We start from the raw sequence: 526 nt of genomic DNA on the forward strand, positions 1-526 counted from the left end.
TATATATATATATATATATATATATATATATGTTTATGTATATGTATATGTTATGTGTATATGTATATATGTAAATGTATAAATATGCTATATTTATTCATTCTATTTATACTTGTGTTTTTCTTATTTGTCACCGCAACCGCACATGCTAGTAGAGATCAGAACGTATTAGCCCATCTTATCAGTCACACACAATTGTACATACAAATACATATGCATTCAAAACAAACGAGCAGATATACTTATACACATGGTCTCTGCCTACCTACCTTTCTACTTACCTACCTACCTATCTTAGGGGTGACTGTGGGTATGAGCATGACTGAGAAGCAAGGTGGAACAGACGTACGGGCTAACACCACAGTGGCGAAGCATGTGATAGATGACCAATACGCGCTGACTGGACATAAATGGTTCACATCTGCGCCTATGTGCGACGGATTCCTCACGCTGGCTTATGTAGAGGGTAGCAAATGTAGGTATACACACTCATCTATATATAGGTTGATTTATAAATAGATTGTGG

The 526-nt window shown here is 36.3% G+C and overlaps 1 protein-coding gene across 1 annotated transcript; it reads left to right on the forward strand.

Moving 5' to 3' along the window:
* Positions 1-318: 318 nt before the first annotated feature.
* Positions 319-475, forward strand: SARC_18283 (hypothetical protein; the record flags this gene model as incomplete). Its single annotated transcript, XM_014287637.1, has 1 exon — positions 319-475. A coding segment is annotated over one exon (157 nt), but the record flags the coding sequence as incomplete, so codon positions are not given.
* Between the last annotated feature and the right edge of the window lie 51 nt (positions 476-526).

Source organism: Sphaeroforma arctica (assembly GCF_001186125.1).
Source record: "Sphaeroforma arctica JP610 unplaced genomic scaffold supercont1.15217, whole genome shotgun sequence".
Lineage (NCBI taxonomy): Eukaryota > Ichthyosporea > Ichthyophonida > Sphaeroforma > Sphaeroforma arctica.